Source organism: Oryza glaberrima, chromosome 9 (genome assembly GCF_000147395.1).
Source record: "Oryza glaberrima chromosome 9, OglaRS2, whole genome shotgun sequence".
Classification (NCBI taxonomy): Eukaryota; Viridiplantae; Streptophyta; class Magnoliopsida; order Poales; family Poaceae; genus Oryza; species Oryza glaberrima.
Window position 1 is genome coordinate 17,512,622 of NC_068334.1, and position 22,042 is coordinate 17,534,663.

At 45.8% G+C, this 22,042-nt stretch overlaps 4 protein-coding genes across 4 annotated transcripts; 3 read left to right on the forward strand and 1 right to left on the reverse strand.

The window, feature by feature from the left end:
- Positions 1–8,194: 8,194 nt before the first annotated feature.
- Positions 8,195–9,968, reverse strand: LOC127784822 (UDP-glycosyltransferase 88B1-like). Its single transcript, XM_052312214.1, has one exon. It carries the CDS (start codon positions 9,852–9,854, stop codon positions 8,421–8,423), a length of 1,434 nt encoding a protein of 477 aa, XP_052168174.1. The 5' UTR covers positions 9,855–9,968; the 3' UTR covers positions 8,195–8,420.
- A 3,688-nt stretch (positions 9,969–13,656) lies between these two features.
- LOC127784825 (uncharacterized) lies at positions 13,657–14,228 on the forward strand. Its single transcript, XM_052312217.1, has one exon. The coding sequence runs from the start codon at positions 13,693–13,695 to the stop codon at positions 14,107–14,109; it is 417 nt and encodes a 138-aa protein (XP_052168177.1). The 5' UTR covers positions 13,657–13,692; the 3' UTR covers positions 14,110–14,228.
- A 662-nt stretch (positions 14,229–14,890) lies between these two features.
- On the forward strand, positions 14,891–21,700 carry LOC127783807 (uncharacterized). The gene is made up of 10 exons (XM_052310965.1): positions 14,891–14,999; positions 15,618–15,825; positions 15,993–16,059; positions 16,431–16,463; positions 18,425–18,796; positions 19,207–19,298; positions 19,405–19,709; positions 20,539–20,746; positions 20,864–20,930; positions 21,338–21,700. The coding sequence occupies exons 1-10, from the start codon at positions 14,897–14,899 to the stop codon at positions 21,380–21,382; spliced, it is 1,500 nt and encodes a 499-aa protein (XP_052166925.1). The 5' UTR covers positions 14,891–14,896; the 3' UTR covers positions 21,383–21,700.
- Positions 18,334–19,085, forward strand: LOC127784824 (uncharacterized). Its single transcript, XM_052312216.1, has one exon. The coding sequence runs from the start codon at positions 18,413–18,415 to the stop codon at positions 18,833–18,835; it is 423 nt and encodes a 140-aa protein (XP_052168176.1). The 5' UTR covers positions 18,334–18,412; the 3' UTR covers positions 18,836–19,085.
- Positions 21,701–22,042: the final 342 nt, after the last annotated feature.

A 22,042-nucleotide genomic window follows, 5' to 3' on the forward strand; every position in this document is an offset into this window, starting at 1 on the left:
CAACTCCACTAGGAGCTAGCTCCACTGGGAGCTATAGGTGGTCTAAAAGTGTTTGGCTAACTTACTCAGCTCCAGAAATCCTGAAAGAGAGGATAGGGGATAGATAGACAATACTATCCTTGTATTTTTTTCACTGTTGGCTTAGGATTAACTAGTAATTTGTCCGTGCTAACGCTACAGTTATATTTAGTTTTATTTGGCAAGTCATATAAATGGAGTTTTAGCAATGACACGAAATAGATGTGGGGTACCATAATGTTCAACTTTTGTTTCAGCAATATCTAAATTTCCATCCAACTTTTTTTTTTAGAAACGAACGGGACCATAATGTTCAATGATTCATACAAAACAACATAATCCTGAAGCTTTGCTTTCTCCTTGAGCATGATCTAAATAACTTTTCCCCATGGCCTCCGCTTGCCTGAAAGATTGAACAATTTACCATTGGTCAAATGCCTAGCTGCTGCAATGTTATCTACAAATGACAAACAACTATATTAAGCAGGGATCTTGTAAATGCTACCAAACACATATTTTGCCACAACTTCGATTTGAGCAAAGCGTGTAGAGATGGACATGGGTGCACTGTAAAAACAGTAATAACTTGAGTGCCAAACGCTGCATTTGCAGCAAGTTTCAACAAAAGAGTATATTTTTTTCTGACCAAATCTTTCTAGAAATGCAGTGAGAATATGGTTGAAGTATAAAAACTAAAAATCAAGCAATAATAGACACACAGATCGGGAGAAATTTTAACCAACATCTAGGCAATCAATCCCCCCAAAAAAGAACCAGATTTGAGGGAGGGAGTCTAGGGTTTGGGGTTACCTTCTTCTTGCACCAAATCTGCTACCCGCCGCCATTTTATAGCTCCTGCCGTGCGCCTCCTCGCTGTGGGGAGCCACTCCCGCTGCCAAGTGCCGCCGTGAGGTCTCAGCCGCCAAGCCCAACCGTCGTGCACCGCCCTAACCTCCGCCCAACGCCGCCCAAACCTCTACTCGGCGCCCTAGCCGCGAGAGAGGAGGCAGCCGCCACCACCGCCGCCATGCGCCGTGTGCCGTCACTGCTACTGCCGCCGCCGCCTTAGTCCTCCCTTCCCCTTCTCTCTTCGCGGCCTTGCGGAGAAGAGGCGATGCGCTCGACCACGGGGATGCGCAACTCGGCTCGATGCGGATGGGGAACGAAGGGGTAGTGCGGTGGCATTCTGCGTGTAATTTCTTTGAAAAATAATGGGTAGCGCTGTAACCAGTTGAGAGTGAAGTTGTGGAGTTGCGTTTTTGCCGCTCAACCATGCTAGTGTAATTTTTTGGAGCGATCCACACCGCTCCGCTCCCAGTTTTGATGAATCCGAACTGTTTGGCACAACTCCAGCTCCAGGTAAGTTGGAGTTGGGAGCTGGAGCTGTGCCAAACGGGGCATTAATGTGGAGCTAGATTAAATTTTATTTTAATAATCTGCACACATCTATCTCAGGTACGTCATGTTTATTCCCAACTGGAAAGATTTGGACTGTAATGAACATAACTTTCTAGAAGTAATTATTGACACTGAATCTCCATCAATCTCCATCAATCGCGGATGCAGCCTTCATGCTTTGAATGGCCTTGGTTGTTTGCTTGATACGGCTTATAGAAACTGAGTACAATTTTTCAAGAACCAGTCGTTATTAAAGTCATAAAACACAGAGAAAATTGTGTGATCTTGTAGTCATATTCAAAACAACAGTCATCTGAAAAACATTTTTGAAAATATTTCAACGTACTGGTAGGCTGAGTTATTTTGTTAGAGCCTGTTTAGTTCCAAAAACATCACATCGAATCTTTAACATATGTATGGAGTATTAAATATAGATAAATTTTAAAACTAATTGCACAGTTAAGGTGGAAATCGTGAGACAAATCTTTTGAGCCTAATTAGCTCATGATTAGCCATAAGTGCTACAGTAACCCACATGTGCTAATTATGGATTAATTAGGCTCAAAAGATTCGTCTCGCGGTTTCCAGGCGAGTTATGAAATTAGTTTTTTCATTCGTGTCCGAAAACCCCTTCTGACATCCGATCAAACGTCCGATGTGACATCCAAAAATTTCCTTTTCGTAAACTAAATAGGCCCTTAGCTTTTCCAACTCATCCCTCTTATTTTCCGCATGTACGCTTTTCAAACCACTAAACGATGTGTTTTTTTTAAAAAAAAATTCTTTACGAAAGTTGCTTTAAATAGTCATATTAATCCATTTCTAAACGAATACTCCATTGCGTATGATGATTGCTGAGTAGCTAATACTTAATTGATCATGTGCTAAGTAGCTCCATTGTGTGTAGGAGGCATTAGTTCCCAACTTCCAGTACCGAGCACAACCTTAGTAACTTGACTAGCATAACATCTCGTCATCTATGCTTGTTGACTTATTGGGCGCAAAATTTAACTTTTTAAGTTATTTTTAGATTTTAAGGGTTTAGTTAATCGAATACTTGACTATATTCGTTTATTTTTCTAGGACTGATCGATAAGCCATAACTTAACCAATTATAGCTGAGCTTTAGCAGTTACTAGTATTTTTATACTTGCTCCGTCCCATAATATAAGTGATTTTGGATGAATGTGACACATCCACCCGACAATATACTTGACTCTTTGCATAAACATGACATCCATCGCATATGAAGCTTAGTGTCTCACCCCGATCTGGCACCGCTGTGCAACGGCACCTGACCGGAGCGCGTCGTAGGAAAAACGGCGCGAACCGCTTCCTACGAAACCGCGATCTCAGTACCAGTCCCAGGACATAGCGCTGGTACTCACGGTGACAAATATGAATCATTGCAATCCTTAAAATAAATAGAGGACTTATTTACCTTAACTTAGGTTGCAACTCAGAACAGCCCGAGAATGCAACCGACGACGCAGACGAGGAAACACCAACAACAGCAGCAGCGGCGGAACCAACGAACTAACACCCAAACACCACAGGCGACGGCTGGGAACCATGACGAAACCCTAATCTTCACTTCACTTCATCTTCACTTCAAGGCGGAGGAACTATATATATATTTATATAGAGCAAGGGTGAGTACTTTCATACTCAGCAAGTCACGGGAATTTGGGTGTTTAATGCAAGCTTGGAAGAGAGGCAAGGTTGTTTTGCAAATCTTTTGTTTGAAAGCATTTTGAAATCACTAAGTGATTTATTTATTTTTTAAGTTTGGGTCGAAAGGAGACTTGCGTCTCGATTCGACTTAAGAGATGCTTTTCAACAACTTAAATGGTAATGTACCGACCTCCCGGGTCAGATCATTACTTCTCGGCTCCCAGAGCCATTTCACTTGATTAAGCGGCTCCCAGAGCCATTTTCATTTTCTCGGACTCCTAGAGTCCATCTGCCCAGCAGCACAACAATCCGCTTCCACTCGGGAAGCCTAGTCTATGATGCCCGTAGACATCTCGAATCACACAGATTCGTTTCTGACCACTCAGGTCATCCATCTACCTCATAGGCTGATTCTGGTTACGATTCCCACACCACAACAACTTTTCACAAAGCACAGGCAAACAAATCTACGCAACGGGAACCACCTCACATCCGTCCATGACCGTGGGCACGGCTGTTCGAACAATTAGTTAACCTCTGCAGAGGGGTACACTTTACCCACAAGATACGAACTTATTCCGAACACCCGTCGGTATCGGAGGTTCGCAACAAAGCCTTTCCCAAGCCGACCCAGGGATACCTCATGCCACATAGAAGGATCAAATCCTCACATAAATATAGGCCATTTTAGTTTTCACAAATCAAACTCCAACCACCTCGATCGGTAATCTGGCAAGCTTCTCTTCCTTGCCTTACCAGGAACCCGGTTTGGCTCCAACCGACCCCGCCCCGGCGTTCCCAACTATTGGCATGCGAGGTTTCCCTGAACCGACTAGTTACTTAGCCAGGGTGTCCCATTCCACCTTGTGGTTGCACTTTGATTATGTTCGATGAGTTTCCCACAGGAATCGGTCCTTATATGCGAATACGGGACAGTGCCACATCGGCACAACCCCCGCATCGCGAGTTTTCGCAGTTCATTTTATTTTCAAACCCACCGACGCCACATGTCGGGTTTTCAAGGCTTCTCAAACCTATTTCCCAAATTTTCGACAATCAACGGTGTATGTGGGATATTTGGTATACGAGCTCAGAGAGCACGGATACCGAGGTACCACAAGGGTGGAGCGACAAAGAATCAGGGTAGTACAGCCTACAGGAATTAGTGCGACTACTGGGTAGGTCCGTCGGTTTGACATGCAAACCGAGGCCAAGCATGTTATAGGAGTGATTCTAATAATGCAAGTTGCAAACAAAATAATATTGATTTTTCAATTATAGGAGCAATTGATCAAAGGGTGACTTGCCTTGCTCAAGGTCTTCACGAAGCTTCACGAATCTTCGAGAAATCCTTGATTGATGAAAATCCGCAACCGCAACTATACGCAAACAATCAAAAACCTAAACAAAAGATCAAAAGAAAGACCCTATTTAGACTAATTAATAGTGCGATTAGATATATCTTAATTTTACGGAATTACTGGAAGTTGAACGAGTCAAACGAAGCTATGGATCGAGAGATATGAATTTTGGAAGTTTAAATGGATTTTCTGGACAAAAAATGATTTATCGGAATTTATAGAAATAATATTATCAAGAATATTATTGGCATTCGCTGATGTGCGGGACCAAAGGAAATGATTTATGGAATCTTGGAATAGAGAATTGATTTATGGAAAAGGGAAAAAGGATTTATCAATTCCTTTGGAAAAGGAAAGGAAGGAGGGATGCGAATTTGACTTACTCGGGCGGCTTAGGCGCGGCCCAAGGAAAGGCGCACGGCTCGGCCGAGCTACTGGGCCGGTGCGGGCCCATTAGGGTTCGGGAGGGGGGGGGGAGACCGGCCGGGTGGACGCGGTCCACCTCGCGGGTTCCGGGTGGGGCCCATGTGTCGGTCGACACGGCGCATGGTGCGGAGGGTGCACGCGGCGCGGGGGGCTAGGGTTAGGGTCGGAGTGGCGCATGGTTTGGTGCACCGGGTGGACCGAAGGGCGGCGGGCCAACGCGCAGCCGCTAGGCTCTCCGTGGACTGCGCGCACCGAGAGGGAGGAGAGAGCGGACCCGCCTTGACTCGGTCTTTGCCGAGGTGGCGCTGACGTGGCGCCTCCGTGGGATGCCACGCAGGCCGGCGAGAGGAGGAAGAAGGAGGCCGGCCGAGATGGACGGCGGGCGGCGGGGGTCTCACCGGAGCACGGATCGACGGTCTTCGGTCATGGGGGAGCACACCGGGACAAAGAGGCGGACGAGAGGGGACGATCCCATGGCTCGGATGCGACGGAGGAGGTCCGACGGCGGCGGATTGCGGCGGCGACCGTTGGCGGCGGCAAAAGAGGGGAATCGCCGGTGGTCAACGAGGGTTCGATTCGAGGCGGCGGGAGCATATCCGGGGCTCGGTGAACTCATTTCCGGCGCCGGATGGGGCAATGGACCTCCGAGGGAGGCCGGCGACGGCGAGCTACCTCTGGGAGCGGGCGGCAATGGCGGCGAGGCCGCGCCGGGCGGCGGCGGGCATTGGGGCGGCGTCTATGCGCGTTCGGGACGGCTACCGAGCTACTGCGCAAGCTAGAGGGGACGACGATGAGCGAGGAAGAGGAACGGAGGGCTACCGCGTCGGGACAGGGCGCCGTGACGAGCGGCGGCGGCGCGGGAGAGCTCTCCAGCCTCGGGCCGGGGAAGGGGAAGAAGGGATGGCGCCCGGAGTCCTCTTCCGCTCCGCGCGCACGCCGGCTTCCCGGCATGCGCAACAGCGAGGATGGTGACGGCGACGAGTGGCAGAGATGGCTCGGCGTCAATGGCGCGGTGGCGATGGAAGCGAAAACGAGAGGAAGGGAGATTGGAGAGGGGGCTCGATTATAAAGGGGGCAATGTCGGTTTGGGGGGGGGGGGGGGGGGGGGGCGGAACCGACCTTGCGCGGTCAAGGAGGAGGAGCTGGCGGTCACGCTAATGGCCAAGGCGGCGGCAGGCGATGACGCGGGTGGTGTCGGGCAAAAGTGGAAAAAGGAGGGGGAAAGGGGGGCTCTGCACTTGCCGAAACGAGAAAAGGAGGAGGGAGAGGGGAGCGAGGCCAAGGGCTCTGCCTCCATCCCTTGAACGCATGCGCACAGGCGGCAGCGGGCCGGGAGGCAGCGCGGGCACAGGCGGTGCTAGGGCTTGACGCGGCGGGCGGCCAGGCGGTCGGCCACGCGCGAGCGCGCGCGCGGGCGCGAGGGCGCGGCGAAATTCAAAAGGCGGCGGCGGGAGATCAACGCCGGAGGGCGAGAACGAGAGGGGAGAGGAAGAGAAGAACGAGAGAGAGAGAGAGAGACTCTCGGCTTGGCGTCGGCGCACGCGCGTGCGCCACACGTGCGGAGCGAGGGAGGAGGACGGCTGAGGGGAGGTGGGCCGAGGTGAGGGGATCCGGCCCATCCAAAATATGAGGAGGTAAATAGACTTTCAGAGATTGAATTGGGAGGGATTTGGATTTTGGATTTCGAATTTGATGCTTGGTCTTAGGGACACAAGGTGGAGTCAAGGAAGGAACTAAAATGGGAATTGGGAACAGGTATTTGGCAAGGATTCAAAGAGAGGGATTGAATTTTCGGAATTTGATTTGGAGACTTGAATTAGAAGAGAAATTTTGAGGTGGAGGATTTTGATTTTGATGAGAGAAAACAACAGGATTTGAATTGAGATCCACGGCACGACTTAGACTCGCACATAAAAAACGAAATTTCCGCAATTAGGATTTTTCTTAAACTAGTTTTTAACGTCTTACGAAAAACGGAGCGTTACACTTAGGGATTTAGTTGATGGGGCCTAGGACTCCAATTAATTTTTACATGTAAGATGTATACCTTATATGTATGACGTATGGGCCCCCACACCATCTAGGAAGAAGGCCCCACTCATCTGTTTTCATTCTCTACCAAGAATTGAATCATTTACTCCCATCCCCTCAATCTAATTGGCAATCAACGTCAAATCAAGATGGAGAAGCGAAAAATTGATGTGTCCTAAGCTCACAAAATTTTTTTGCGTTTCCACGAAGCCTACAATCACCTTCAGGAGGAGGAGCAGCGCGTGCAACAAGTGGCCGCCTAGACGGCGGATGAGTCGCCACTCACAAAAACTAGTGAACTGTGGTACTTCCTTCGACTACTCCCTGTTTGGCAATAGCAGTGTATCACCCTGCTCACCAAGTCGCATCGCACATCATGACAGATCTGTGCCGCCACGCCCTAGTCGGCTAATTGTTACTCGGTGTGCCTAAATTCTAAAGCCCTTTCCATTAGCTATGAAGTTGTGGTTCAACGTAATCCCTTCCTCACTCGCCATCACATCACCCGATGTAGGTCCAAGCATAGAATGCTTACACTAGGTGCCCCGGTCAATTTTTATCATGTGCCTCCCTAGCTACCTGATTTTTAATTTAACAAAATGTGAAAGAACAATACATATAATTATGTCGATGGATTATATTCTAATCACAGGATCCATACCTATACGGTTTGTCTGGAGGACGTAGAGGTTGGATGCTATAAAAAGAGCAAGGGAGCCAATGATTTGTATATAGGTTCAGACCTTTTGATGATGGGTAATAGTCCTACTCTTATTGATCGGAGTTGATGTTACCATTATATATCAATATCTCACAGGTACAAATAGGATGGAAATCTAATCCAATTTGCTAGTATATCAACTTAAAACTTGGACATGGTGGTTGATGGTTAGCTGTTGTCTAGTTTCTTGAGAATCGACTGGTGAATTTGGAGGTGGCTCTAGATCTCTCTTCGCTCGTATTAGGCTTGCCTTGTAGGTCTTGTCGTCTGGTATTTATACTCCCGGATGCCCTTTTGTTCAAATAGAACTAAAAAGGTAAAATATTGATACAATCTGAGTAGTTCTGATCGGGCAACAAATGTTTTCTTGAAAACCGTAAAGCTAGCAAAACCTTATCAACTATCGAAACATTGCAAAATATCGGAATAGAACCTCGGATACGTTGCACCCTTGTGAAAAGCGAACTTCATGTTAAGGAATTTTGCCTCATATGCAACTATTAGTGAGGATTGAAAGTAAAAAGAAAATAATTTAGATACTTAATGACCATGACATTGCTTCAAAACTAATACTAACACATAAGGATTACATCTAAGTTTTATTACATTTGGATGGGCTGTCTCCATTGACGGTTATTTATTTAAAAAATTCGGATAAAATCAGTACATCGATAGATGAAAACCCATATAACATTTTCATTTCGATTATCGATATTTCAAAATATAGGAATAATACAATCAATATAAAAAATCAGTACGTACGGTTGAGAAATTATGCACTACTACCATTTTCATCGTTGTGCATTGTCCAACTCGGTCATGAGTCGGGCGAACGCGACATGCGACGAGCCGCCATCTTTCCAGGCCATGGCTGCGCCATCTCTGTGCGCCTCGACACGCTCTCTAAGCTTCCTTCCATGCTCGGACTCCACGACCAGCCTCACCTTCGCCTCCACCTCCTCGGCGGTCACCCACCCTTCCAGCCATCCCTCCATCTCCACGCCGACGCCCATGTCGTCCACCATGAGCACCTTGTTGATCCTCTGCTCCGCGTACATTGGCCAGCAGAGCATCGGCACGCCCGCGGTGATCCCCTCCAGCACCGAGTTCCACCCGCAGTGCGTCACGAACGCGGCGGTGGCGCGGTGGCGGAGGACGCTCGGCTGGGGCACCCAGGTGTTGACGACGAGGCCGCGGCCGCTGGTTCTTGCCAAGAACCCCTCCGGTAGGAGCGCGTCGAGGTGTTCGGTGCTGGGTGCCCAACGAACCACCCACAGGAAGCGGTGGCCGGACTTGTCCAGGCCGGCGGCGATCTCCCGCAGCTGTTGCTCCGCGTGGTTCCCGCCGATGCTCCCGAAGCAGAGGAACACGATGCTGCGGTCGGGCTGCCCGTCGAGCCACACGAGGGACTCGTGCCGCCGGCTGGTCTCGTCACCGGCGCCGGCGGCGGCCTTGTCAACCAGTGGCCCCACGGCGTAAACCGGCGGGAGCACCACGCCGTCGGGGCAGCAACGTGGGTCGGCGAGAGCTCGCAGCGCACGCTCCTCCAACGACACGAACGTGTTAATCAGGATTCCGTCGAACTCCGCCATGACGCGCGCTCCCGCGGCCACCGTGGTGGCCTCGGGATCCTTGCTGATCAGCTCGCTCAACGAGCGCCCGAACAAGTCCGTCACGTGAGAAGCCGACATGGGTGGCACGCCCAACAACTCGAGGGGAGCGCTGCCTTCTTCTCCTCCTCCCAGTTTCTTGAACCCAGCAAGAAGCGAAGGGATCTGGATGTTCACGGCGAGGGCGCCGGCGTCGCAGGGGTAGAGCTCGTAGGCCGGAACCCCGAGCTTCCTCACGGCTTGAATGGCGAAACCGCACGACGCGTCGACGACCACGGCGTGGAGGCCCTGCACGGAGCAGAGGAAGTCGTGGAGGTGCTCGTCGTAGCGGCGCACGAGGTCGAAGTAGTTGGTGAAGAACTTGTCGTCGTCGAAGGCGAGCGAGGGAGGGTCCGGGATGCGCGGGAGCATGTGGAAGGAGACGGTGGCCGAGCTCTTGGAGGAGACGGCGCGGGCGACGGCGGCGTTGAAGGCGGCGTCGTCGTCCTTGACCGACGGGTTGATGAGCGCGACGGCGACGGCGTAGCCGTGGTCCAGGAAGACGTCGGCGAGCACCATCATGGGGTTGAAGTGGCCGACGGCGAGGCCGGGGTAGAGAACCACCGTCTTCTTCATCGCAAACGCACCGGAGTGGAATAGCTAGCTTCGGCACTGAATGAAACCTCTCGAGTTCTCTCTGTTCTTCGTACGAGTAGCACTCGGAGGAACTTCTTCCTGCTTACCCTCTTGTTATTTACTCCCTTCGTCGAATAAAACAAATCAGAACTGTATGCGATATATGTTAGTACAACGAATTTAGATAGATATATGTTCACATTCATAGAATTAGGTGTATCACATTCAATACGGTTGAGTTTTTATAGAACGGAGGGAGTAGGTTTCAAGTTTCCACAAATTCTCTCGAAACAATCATCAAATGTAAATTACAATGTAATTTCAATTTACACGTAAGTAGAATATAACTTGTACGTAGCTTTTATATAATTTTGAACAATTAAATTTACTTCGAGATTTATGTAAGCAGGGAAAGGAAAACATCTACTACAACGTGCACGTACGTGGGAGGATTCGATTCCACGATCTTCATTTTGTGGAAGCAACGTGTTACCAAGAGATTTTTTTAAGTTATATTATTATTATTTATTTAAATTACAATATAATTGGATATTTGTCGACAGAAAATATACGGCTCAAACAACAATACTAACTAGCCATGTGGAGCTAGAATAAATCTTATTTATATACTCGTAATTTGGACACACCCACCTCACGTACGTCGATACTTGAAAACAACGTATCAGGAAGATTGATCTGGACTCAAATGAACATCGTTTTCTAGAAATGGAGTAGTTAACACTGAATCATTGATGACGCTCACACTCCTTTAATTTAATACTACAGTTGTGCTGACACTACTACATAATCGATTTTTTCTATCGATAAAATTGATTTTTGCAAATGGGTGGGTGGCCCTCTCGCCATGGCCTTAGCGCTTCCTTTGAATGGCCTAGGTGTTTATTTGATACGGCTTATAGAAACAACTTTTTTCAAGAATCAGTCATTAGACTCGTAAATCAGAGAGAAAATGTGTACTCTCTAGCATATTCAACATACTAATCCTCTTAAAAGACATATTTGAGAATATTTCTACGCATGCTAGTAAGATTAATAATATAATGTCTCATTATCTGTTTGTTGACTTATGAGATGTAACTAAAATTTAAAATTTTAAACTCAATTTTAGGTATTTCATCGTAGGCTATTTGATATGATGCATTTCTTTTAAACTACTAAGAATAAAAATATAATAATAATCCACAAACCATTATAATTTTTTGGTTTATGTTTTATGGTTGATCGATAAGCCATAACTTAACCTATCAAAGCCGTATATATTAGAGTGGCAGTCCATTTTCTAAGACATTATATTTAATTATCCGCACAAAAGAAATCAATATATAATAAAAAATAGTGATTACCGTTAGTAAATTTCATACTCCTACCATTTTTTATCCTCATGCGTTGTCTAACTCGAATATGAGTTGCGCAAATGTGGCACAATAACGAACCGCCATCCTTCGAGGCCGTGGGTTCTACGTGATCATCTCTGTGCGCCTCAACGTGCTCTCTAAGCTTGCTTTCAATGCTCGGACTCTATGATCAGTCTGATCTTCACCTTCACCTCCTCAGGAATCACCAGCCATCCCTCCATCTCCACGTCGATGCCCATGTAGTCAACCTTGAGCACCTTGTTAATCGTCAGCTCCACATACAGCGGCCAGTAGAGCATGGGCATACCTATAATGATCCCCTTTTGCACCAAGTTCCACCCGTAGTGCGTCACAACCGTGTCGGTTGTAAGGTGGAAAAGGACATCCAACTGGGGCACCTGTGTATTGATGAAATAGCCGTATATATTTTCTCCTTTAGATATAGAGGCGAGATTTTTATTCACTATTAAAAAAAAAGTATTGACAACGATGCCCTCCCCACCGACCCCGAACTCCTTCGGTAGGAGCGCGTCGAGGTATTCGGTGTTGGCATCGCGAACCACCCACAGAAGCAGTTACCAGACTTGTCCAGGCTTATGGCAATTTATCACATAGGAAGGTCCCTTTGAATTAAAGAATTTACGGAGAAATTTCATAGGATAGAAATCCTATAGGAATTTTCCTATTTGGCCTTTTGATTCAAAGGATTAGAGTTTTCCAAATCGTATAAAATTCCTATAGAATAGATCATTACATATAGATTTTGGAGGAAACTTAGCAAAATGTTAAACCTCTTGGAAAAATTCCTTTGAATCTATCTCTCTCATCCGATTTCTGTGTTTTTCATACGGTCCAATCAAACAACTATTACCGTGTTTGGAATCCTCCGTTTTACACTTATATCTCTGTCAGAATTTTATGCTTTTCATATTACTCTTTTTTTATTCCTACTGTTCATAGGAGAGATTTCAAATGTTTTGCTCGACAGGTAAACCCTTAGATCTTGTCTTTTTCACTTGACATGAGGTTGCGACAGGACGCACTGTGCCAGCATAGTCAAGATTTTTTACCAATAAGAAAATACCAAAGTGACAAACATGACCAGGGCACTAAAAAGTAAACAGTAAACAATCAGTGCTCATTTGAAAAACAGGATTTTCAACACACAAAATAGAAGAAGAAAAAACAGATTCAAGTGTCGTATCTCAAATCCTGTTGGATGGAAAAGCTTAGAAAAACTATAGGAAAAATTGTTTGGATGGAGTCGTATGAAAAATACAGGAATTACACAAAATAACGTATGAAAAATGCAAGAATTAGAAGAGATTTATAGATACAGAGTAACGTATGAAAAGTATAAGAATTAGATGACACAATGTAAATTTTTCAAGAGGTTGGATCTTATGTTGAAAAACTTTCAAAATCCTTATGATTTGAGAAAATCCTAGGATTTTGAAATGACTATTCCTTTACTCCGAACAAACATGTTTATAAACATTCCACGAATTAAACCCTGCAAAATTCCTCCAAAATTCTTTTTTTTCAAAAGACCCTCTAAGTAAGGGCATGTACAATGGTTGTTAATAGTGGTCTCTTAGCGTTGCTAATTAGGAATACTTATTGATATGGAAGAAAGAGAAATAGGAGAGACAAAACATCGTTGTTATGCATGACAACAGCTTAACAACGACTCTTAATCACTATAATATGGAAATATGGTTGCATGAGGGTAAAAAAATGGAAAGAATATTAACAAATGAAATATTTTTTGAGTTAATGATTAAAGCCTTTATCATCTCAACTATTATAAAGACATGGTCTCTAAATAATCTTATATTGTTTAAGAGACCATACTTGTCTCTACCATTGAACATGCCCTAACTAAACCGGGGAAACTATTTTAATTACCCGGGTGATTAGAATCCATATTAGAGCAGACCGCTCTCATCGAACTTTCCCGACATTGGGTGCGCCGGCGCGGCCTTGTCCGTTGGGGTATCATCTCCACATACAAGCCACTAAGCCCACAGTTTCGGGCCGACGAAATCATTTATGCGCGTCTGGCTGCCCACTCCGCATATTCTGCGCGATATCCTCGTCCCGTACGTGTTGCCCATTTTGCCGCCACAACCGTCGCAAATTCGCAAACCGCCGGCCCGGAGCCAACCAACCAACGGAAGCATCGGTTGGCTCCCTCCACTACACTGTACTGACTTCGCCCATAGCACCGGCAAAGTCACCGATCCGCTTGGTACTGAATAAATTGGTCACGCACGCCATAGTAGTGGACTAGTATGGTGGTAGCTCACCATCGCCGACTTGCAAAACCAGCTGCTACGTCCGCGTACTTTTTCGCTGAAGATCGAGCACCTATAAATTCCATTCACCAGCTTCACTATGATTCATCAACCAAAGCCAACCAAAAACTTCCTCTGCTGCTTAGCTAAAGAATCATCGCCATCATGAGTGTGGAGATCCTCGACGGCAAGACGGTCCGGAGCTTCGTGGAGGACGAGGGCGCCTTCAACTCCTCGGTCGACGGCCGCTTCGCCGCGCTCGACGCCAACCGCGACGGCCTCCTCTCCTACACCGAGATGGCCGGGGAGCTGATGAGCCTCCGCGTGCTGGAGAAGCACTTCGGCGTCGACGACGAGGCCGCCATGGGCGCCGACGAGCTCGTGGAGCTGTACCGTGGCCTGTTCGCGAGGTTCGACCGCGACGGCAATGGCGCGGTGGACCTGGAGGAGTTCCGGGCCGAGATGAAGGAGATGCTGCTCGCCGTCGCCAATGGCCTCGGGTTCCTGCCGGTGCAGATGGTCGTCGAGGAAGGCAGCTTTCTCAAGGTGGCCGTCGACAGGGAGCTGGCCAAAGCTGCTTAAATTAATATACCTGAACCGGCGAGCATTTAAATTTTCACACAGCTACGATTTTAATTGATATATCTTGTTCACAATATTGATCATTGTTATTTGGTAGCCTCTGTTGAGCTATATTTCATTATTACTTGTGTAACTGTGCTCTTTGAGAGAGACAAAGATAATATGATATAAAAAACCAGTTTTGATCAAGAGAATCGGTTTGAAAGCTTGTGTGTGTCTACTAGATACCAGGGTTTCATCTTTCGGTTTGGTCATTTGGACCAGGGTGCCCGAAATATCGAAATTTCAGAAATTTCGGTTCGAAATTATATGAATTTTTGAACAAAATTTGATTAAATTAAACAAAATATTATCAAATTTACAAAAAAAATGAAAAAAAAATCGGTCGAAATAATGTCGTATCTGGGTTCGATCCGAAATTTTGAACCCATGCTAGCTGCCAGGCTTTGGATTCTGAGCGTCACGTCAGGAACAATAAAATATTTGGGCCTCTAACTCTTCGTGGGCTGATCTGGGCCGTAGGCAGACGAGAGAGCCCATGACACGATCTCATCAATTCCGTAGTGGCCACGAACTCACGTAGCGCAAATGCCGCTCCCGTTTCCGAATCGTGCGATTTATCTCCTTTCTGTTTCCGAATTTTATTAGTAGTTGCGATATTATTAATACAGGTTTCGTAGCGGCCGCGTCTCCTCCTCCCTTATATAAAGGCAGCGTTTCTGCAAGTTATTACCCAAATCTACACGAGAGAGAGATCGTTCGACGCATATAGAGAGAGAGAGGCAAGATGCAGATCTTCGTGAAGACGCTGACGGGGAAGTCGATCACGCTGGAGGTGGAGAGCATCGACACCATCGACAACGTCAAGGCCAAGATCCAGGACAAGGAAGGTAATATAACACGATATCAAGATGATATCCCTAGCTTCTTCGTTTGCATGTTCATCTTGTTTAATCGTTGATGTCTTGATGTCGTCTCGCGATGATCGACTGCACGTACGTACGCCGTACATTTGCTGGCATTGCTCGTCCCGTTAATTTAGTGACTCATCCTTTGTTTCGTACGTCGTGCTCTTGTGCGTCTAGACAGTAGAAATCATGTGTTTTGCCCTAGATGCGTGGTGGGTTGATACTGCCGAAATTGTTCAATATTGTAGTTGTAGATTAGATCGATTTGATAACCAAAAAGGAAGCCTTGTACTTTTCCATTACATTACATAGGTCTAAGCATGCGTGTGTTTAGTCGCAGTAAGCACGGAGCAACAAATCCAATCTAGCCATCTGCTTATAGTTCGTCTTCGCTGTGTACATGTTTCTATTCTGTCTTAGTAGTTTAAAATGATATGCTAGTATCTTTTATCTCTTGATAGGGAGTGCCTTCATCGATGACATTGCTGCATAACTGTAATTAAAGACTCTTTTTTCTTGTTTTCATGGATTAATATTACCTTCCGAGCCCATTCGACTAGCTAAAATTCATTCATATCTCTTTCACTGTTGTATATATAGGTATCCCTCCGGACCAGCAGCGCCTCATCTTCGCGGGGAAGCAGCTGGAGGATGGCCGCACCCTGGCCGACTACAACATCCAGAAGGAGTCGACGCTGCACCTGGTGCTCCGCCTCCGCGGCGGCAGCAGGGGCGGCTACACCATCCAGGAGCCCAGCCTCCTTCTCCTGGCGCTCAAGTACAACGAGAAGAAGATGGTCTGCCGCAAGTACGAACTCATTTTGATCCTGTTTGACTAATGCTATATAATTTTTTTTTAAAAAAAGAAACTTTACGGAATGCTTACTAACAAAGATCTCAGCTTTGAATTTTAACGCTTAATTCGTACGTGTATTCCTGTTCCACGATGCATCCTAATTAAGTTCCTAACCGCAGGTGCTACGCACGCCTTCCCGCCAGGTCTACCAACTGCCGCAAGAAGAAGTGTGGCCACACCAACCAGGTGAAGTGGTCCTTTTACTTAGTTTTGTCGTCAAAGAAATGTTTTAACGTTTTTAGATAGTTTGTTTTCAAAATTGGTCGTTTGGTTGCATCAGTCATGTACACGGATTCGTGTTACTCCCTCCGTTTTATATTATAAGGCTTTTTTAGCATTGTCCATATTCATATGTATGTTAACGAATCTAGACATATAACATCTATATGAATATGGACAATGCTATAAAGTTTTATAATATGAAACGAATTTTTTTTATATAATAGATATAAAATCCATCCACTATTTGTACATGTTATTTTTTTCGATTTGTATACATTGCTGTACGTTGGTTGTACGGCTGACCTAATGTTGTTTTCTTCCATCTGAATTTTCAGATTAGGCCAAAGAAGAGGTTTATATCCAAGACTGCCAACTGAATAAAAGAGTTGTCATGCATCAGTTGAGTCGAAGAGTCTTCCTATTCAGTTATTAGCTCATATGTTAGCATCAGTTGAGTCAAAGAGTCTTCATAAATGTTAGCCTGGCTGTTTATGCCATTTCTGTTTGTGAGATTTGGTTTGAAGTTTTTACTGTTCAAATCTCTATATACGCCCCTACTTTTCTGTTTTTGAGATTTGGTTTGAAGTTTTTACTTGTTCAAATCTCTATATACGCCCCTACTGCGAGACACCTAATTTCGTTTACGGTTGCTTAATTTCCTTTCTTTTGCATGAATGTTACGAGAAACTACTTAGAGAAGTTTGATTTAGAACCTCTTATATATAATATAATAGGAAACGGAAGGAGTGGGCATGTTCCAAACTCACATATATAATCCCAGCGTAGACTAGCAGATGCGAAGATCAGGAATAAACCTTTCGTGGTTTAGCCGATTTGATCGGACCTCACCAAAATTTCTGAAATTTTCGAAATTTTGAATAAAATTTAGTTATATTTGAACAAATATTACCAAAATTTACGAAAAAAATAAAAAGTTAGAAAATTTCAGCCAAAATAATAATGTATTGGAGAGGTCTGAAATGACCGAAATTTCTAACTTTGGCCCAGATAACTTGCCTGATCTCACAAAAGTGAACACATTCAAATTAACCAAGGTCATCAATGGCAAATGACTAATCCAATTTTAAATAAAATTTAGTTGAATTTGAACAAATATTACCAAAATTTATGAAAAAAAATAAAAAGTTAGAAAATTTCAGCCGAAATAATAATGTATTAGAGAGGTATGAAATGACTGAAATTTTCAACTTTGGCCAAGATAACTTGCCCGATCTCACAAAAGTCAACACATTCAAATTAACCAAGGTCATCAATGGCAAATGACTAATCTCACTAAATATAATTCAACACATTCGAATTAACTGAGGTCATCAATGATAGATTATTAATCTCAGTAAGTTCCTAGTGATAAAAAAAATAATCTATGACTCCAGTACACAAATAATGCTTCCGCCGTTTGTTTTGCTGGCAACCCCACGAGTGCTTCCCCGTTTCTATTGATGGCGGCGTGGCGCTAGGGCACTAAACACCATGAACGTTTGCCATAAATGCTTCCCCTGTTATTTTTTTTGCCTCACCATGAACGTTTGACATATATAGTGTTTCCCCTGTTATTCTTTTCTTTAAGGCTAGTTCACAACATATGTTCGTTTGAGAATTTCGGCAGGTAAAACAAGATTATTATAGTACTATTAGCTATTACTGTAAACATAAAACATTGATGTGGCTCTATTTTGTGCGTGTGTTTTTTTTCAAAAATAATGTATCAATTCCTTGTTTAATGTATCAATTCCTTTTAAGAAACATACATAAAACCGATCCAAGTAGCTATTAGAACTCGATTCCGCTAGTTGCAACAGCCACGCCTACTCCGTACTTACTAAGGGAATCATGTTCAAAATTCGGCTAATCAATCCACAGAAATCCTGGCAAAGATCACCAGAATTTCTACTAAGTCATCCAGATCCCAACCGTGACCGACTCCTGATTCTCGGTATCTACACAGATCAGTGCACGTCAATACCGACGCAGTCGTTCGCCTATAACATTGGTTGCTTTCCAGGCAAGTCATGTGTCTCATGCCCATAGCATACGACTCTCTCCAAAAGACCAAAACCCATTGGCCCGTCCCACGCATCCACTAGACCACCACGCGCCAAGCCGAAGCCGGTCGGCAATTGGCAGCTAGCGTACCACTCGATCAATTCCATTAGTAAACTCTCCCCTATATAAACAGCACTCGCAAGCATCGATCTCCACTCAAATTAGCCACTCCACTCCAAGCAAACCGAGTCTCACTTACTCTGAGCTTCTCTACACATCCAGTGCTACTCCAGTTTAATTAGCATCCGCCACCATGAGCGTGGAGATCCTCGACGGCAAGACGGTGCGGAGCTTCGTGGAGGACGAGGGCGCCTTCAACTCCTCCGTCGACGGCCGCTTCGCCGCGCTCGACGCCAACCGCGACGGCGTGCTCTCCTACGCCGAGATGGCCGGGGAGCTGATGAGCCTCCGCGTGCTGGAGAAGCACTTCGGCGCCGACGAAGACGAGGCCGCCATGGGCGCCGACGAGCTCGCGGCGCTGTACCGCGGGCTGTTCGCGCGGTTCGACCGCGACGGCAGCGGCGGCGTCGACCTGGAGGAGTTCCGGGCGGAGATGAAGGAGGTGTTGCTCGCCGTCGCCAACGGGCTAGGGTTCTTGCCGGTGCAGATGGTCGTCGAGGAAGGCAGCTTCCTCAAGGTGGCCGTCGACAGGGAGCTCGCTGGAGCAGCTGCCTAAACTGAACTAATTACAGAGCAAAAAAGGAGTTTCATATTTTACACTTCCACGATTTTGTTGTGATTCATTATTTTTTTTAGATAACTAGAAGGCCACTCTATTGAGTAATTTCATTGATACTTAATTACTTATATATACACGGAAGGATACACGGTGTAATAATGCATTAGTTTTTTCATGTTATTCTCAAATCACTAGTCTTTTATTATTATTATTTTGCCTAGGATAAAAGAAGATAGTTGATCTTGTACGGATGTCTACGTGAGGAAATGAAATACCAGTTTTGGGATTTTGGATTACATCGGTAATATAAACGGTGAATTCACAAGTTGAACTCCGTGACTAAATCAATTTTCCAAATTTTCTTTTAGAATTTTACTGCACAATTTAAGCTTTGCTCCGTGTCTGCTTGGGCCATATACACGGACCAGCCCAATAGCCAGAAGCCTGTAGCTCTCCATGGGCCCGTACTCGTGCCACGTGTCAATCCTGTGGTTCGGTTTCGTGGCCGTTGCGTTTCCTCCTCTCTCTTTTCTTTTTCATCTTTTTTTTTCTTACGACATTTATAGGTTTCGTAGCGGCTGCGTTTCCTATTTTCCTTTTCTTTTTCTATTTATTTTTATGGGATATTTCGCTTTCGTGGCGGCTGCGTTTCGTCGCCCATATATAAGAGCGGGTGACCACGACTGCGGCGCGGCGCACCACTCCACCACCACCACCACCACTCCACCGATCGGCGAGAGCGCGGGGAGATCGTTCGACGGCGGCAAGATGCAGATCTTCGTGAAGACGCTGACGGGGAAGACGATCACGCTGGAGGTGGAGAGCAGCGACACCATCGACAACGTCAAGGCCAAGATCCAGGACAAGGAAGGTATGCTCGCACCGGCCATGGTCGCCGACTCGCCGTCTCTCCATTCCTAGCCCTCCCCGTTCTCGCTGACCTGCATTGATTGCTGCTTTGTTTGGTGTGCTCGATATGCTGATATGTTACTGTGTTTGTGTGCAAATCTGTGGGTTTAGTGGAGTTTATGCGCTGTGGATATAGGGAATTGCTACACGTCCGACTGATATGTACAACTTAGCATCCGACCAGTACTTACCTGCTCCTTGCTCTGGCCTACATGGAGAGCAGCTGGCTCGTTGGAGTAAATTGATTAGCAGATACGGCAGGGTCGGACAGGGGTCGAACAATAGGGTCGGATGTATAGCAGTTGCAAGTTTTTATGGGTTTAGTGGAGTACTGAGCAAAATGCGTGAACTCTAGTAGTATCGCCCATCCAATGTTGCTGCTTTTCTACCATTTTTTTAAGATCTGTAACAGAGTAGATCCATCTTGAAAAGCGTATAAAAACCCAAAACCTTCCGATTGAATAGTTCCTTTCCAATTTCTCTGGAGGCGATTTTTTTTTTTATAACTGTCACGCTATACTGCACGGTTAACTAGATCTAAAAGGTCCCCTGTTTTCTTGTTACAATAAGCAAAAAAGTATGTTGTTTTATAATCTGATTCGAACTACTTGAATCGATTCCTAAAACGTTCTGTATCCTTTTACATGCTGTATTGATTTGATCCTCCGGTAGTGTTAATTTCATATCACGCTCTGCTAAGCTGGAAATTGTTGAATCCGTGTGTGCGCATGGTGGAATCTCTCTGCTGTTTAAGCTGATGAACTGTATCCATCTCTGCACAACCCGTACAGGTATCCCGCCGGACCAGCAGCGCCTCATCTTCGCCGGGAAGCAGCTGGATGACGGCCGCACCCTGGCCGACTACAACATCCAGAAGGAGTCGACGCTGCACCTGGTGCTCCGCCTCCGCGGCGGCAGCAGGGGCGGCTACACCATCCAGGAGCCCACCCTCCGGGCTCTTGCGCTCAAGTACAGAGAGAAGAAGAAGGTCTGCCGCAAGTACGAACTCACGCACGCCCCCGCCCGCCCGCACCTTGATTCCAGATGATACTAGCTTTGCATCCGCGGCTAACATGAACTGATTTGATTTCAACCCTGTTCCATCTCCTGATGCAGGTGCTATGCACGCCTTCCCATCAGGTCTCACCACTGCCGCAAGAAGAAGTGTGGCCACAGCAAGGAGGTGAGCATTTCTAAAGTTCCTCTTCGTATGTGAACACACCATTGTTCATGTTCTTGGCTTTGCTTTGGTCTGAATGCTGGAGATGAATTTGTCTTAGATAGTTGTCATACTCCTGTACTTTGTATTGGAAATTTGAAATCGTCATTGGTTGCCTCCGTGTGCGCTTGTCACGGATTTGGAAATTTGGATAGAGTCGCATCAGTTTGAACACCAATTCAGTTCAGTGGTTTGCCTTTGAATTGTGTTTATTCTAGTGATTACTGTGTTCTGCATCGGTTGCAATACACGCTGTACAGTTTTTTTCCCCTCACAAATGCAGAGCAAGCCGTACAATTACAGTGTTTGTTCAACTTTGGTCGGAAACTCGGAATGTCTGATTTGTTCCCATTTCTATTATTCTTTTTCAGCTGAGGTTGAAGAAGAAGTTCATCAACTCGCTTTCGATAGCGTGAGGCACTGGAAAGTGTTCACCAGCTGAATCAATCTCTTGGATCTCCGTGTGCGCAGCTACCATGTTATGTCCAGTTTAGAAGTACTCCGTAGTTGTTAATCTCTTGGAACTTCGTATGCCCAGCTACCATGTTATGTCCGTAGTCTAGAAGTAGTTGTGGTACTTAGTACGCTTGAGAGCTCTGGGTTGTTGCTTAAAGAAGTTGTAACCCTGCGAAGCTGCGACTGGGATGTTGAACCCTCTATCATCACTCTGAATGAAGAAGTTATCGTTACTAGTAGTAAATTTTTAATCTCCTCCCTTTTATTCATGCTGTTCTGGTTGATCTGGTTATTTAACTCGTTGCCACATCTGCCAATGTGATGAACTGTTTGCAATGACGAAATTGCGGCCAACTACGTATGAAGCATTGAGCAACCTGTTAATCGGACTAGTAAATCTAGATAAACTATTTTAAAAAAGGGTTAATCTATAATTATCAGCCGACATGGTAGAATCTAGACATTCCAATTGAAAACTGGCAAGCAAACACTATCAGAATCCAGCAGAGTCCAACCGGGATTGACTCTTGTGGTCACGAGTCCAGCAGAAAACGCGGGCGTCAATACCAGTGGGCTAGGCTTTACCGGTGCATCTAACCACCGACTTCTTAAGGCATCGT